Source organism: Pediculus humanus, genomic scaffold, assembly GCF_000006295.1.
Source record: "Pediculus humanus corporis 1103172107520 genomic scaffold, whole genome shotgun sequence".
Taxonomy (NCBI): Eukaryota; Metazoa; Arthropoda; class Insecta; order Psocodea; family Pediculidae; genus Pediculus; species Pediculus humanus.
Window position 1 is genome coordinate 2,285 of NW_002987136.1, and position 1,278 is coordinate 3,562.

At 25.5% G+C, this 1,278-nt stretch overlaps 1 protein-coding gene across 1 annotated transcript; it reads left to right on the plus strand.

The window, feature by feature from the left end:
* Window positions 1-224: 224 nt before the first annotated feature.
* On the plus strand, window positions 225-1,025 carry Phum_PHUM170850 (ADP-ribosylation factor, arf, putative; the record flags this gene model as incomplete). Its single annotated transcript, XM_002425011.1, has 3 exons — window positions 225-287; window positions 318-495; window positions 667-1,025. The coding sequence occupies 3 exons, from the start codon at window positions 225-227 to the stop codon at window positions 1,023-1,025; spliced, it is 600 nt and encodes a 199-aa protein (XP_002425056.1).
* Window positions 1,026-1,278: the final 253 nt, after the last annotated feature.

The following is a 1,278-nucleotide window of genomic DNA, read 5'->3' on the forward strand; positions in this document are numbered from 1 at the left end:
TTTATTTATCAATTTCAATATATTGACTTGGTTATGTTGTAAATATATTTTTATATTTATTTTTAACAAAAACAAATCAAAAACATTATTTTATCATGATTATATCGTATTATTTTATTAGTTTACTAAAATGTTTATGATTTTATAAAACGTGTTCTCAATTCACATTAAAATTTTTAACAGTTTTACTATTATAAAATGTATACCTTTATAGCTAAGTGTAAATGCGTTTATTGGTTGATAACAATAATATAGACAAAATAAGACAATTGATTTATCAAAATATAGTTAGGGATGAATATGAATATTAATTTCAGATCGAAGATAGTCGGGAAAAACGTGTTTTAGTTTTGGGCCTGGAAGGTGCAGGAAAAACGACAATTTTGTCACAAATATCATCAGGTTCATTTATCAATAGCAAAGATTTAAAACCGACTGAAGGATTTAATGTAACAACCATGGAAATTAATGGGATTTCAATTAATATATGGGAGAGTAAGTAAAGGATTTATAAGTTAAATGAGAAAATAAAAATGTATTGATATTAAGGTTATTTATTCGATTGATTTATTACAAAAGTTATTCATATAAATTTATCATTTTAAATTATAATTAAATTTTTTATATTCGCTTAATAATAATGTAAATTAATGTAATTTGTTTCAGTTGGGGGTAGAGATAATGTAAGAACTTATTGGCCGACATTTTTACAAGACACAGATGTATTAGTTTTTGTCGTGGATGCATCGAATGATTCGAATATTTCACTTGCCATAAAAGAAATAAGATGGCTTTTAGCAGATGATAGATTGGCTAATGTACCAGTTTTGTTAATAGCTAACAAGCAAGATGTCCCAAATGCTCTTACTCCTGACCAAATCGCTGATGCATTAGACTTGGGAAGCGTTCTTCCGTCAAAACATAAAATCAAAGTATTGGGAGCTCAAACACCTTCTAAAGCTACTGACAGACATCAATCAATATTAGAAGTTGAGAAGACGTTATTGTTAATGTTGAATGCATAGCATAAGGTTAATTTAGGAATGCATCTCCTGCATTTCTATACCAGATCTCAGAATGGATATTAAATATAAGTGATTTTTAAGTGCAGCCCTTTATTATTTATAATTTTTAAAAAAATTTAATTTAGAAACCTGTGGAAAAAAATTTTTTTTTTTTTTTTTTTTTCTCTTGACTTTTAGGTATTTTAATAAAATTCTAAACTTTGTGTAAAAAACAAAAAAAACTTAACAGTAAAAAAAAAAAAAAAAAAAAAAA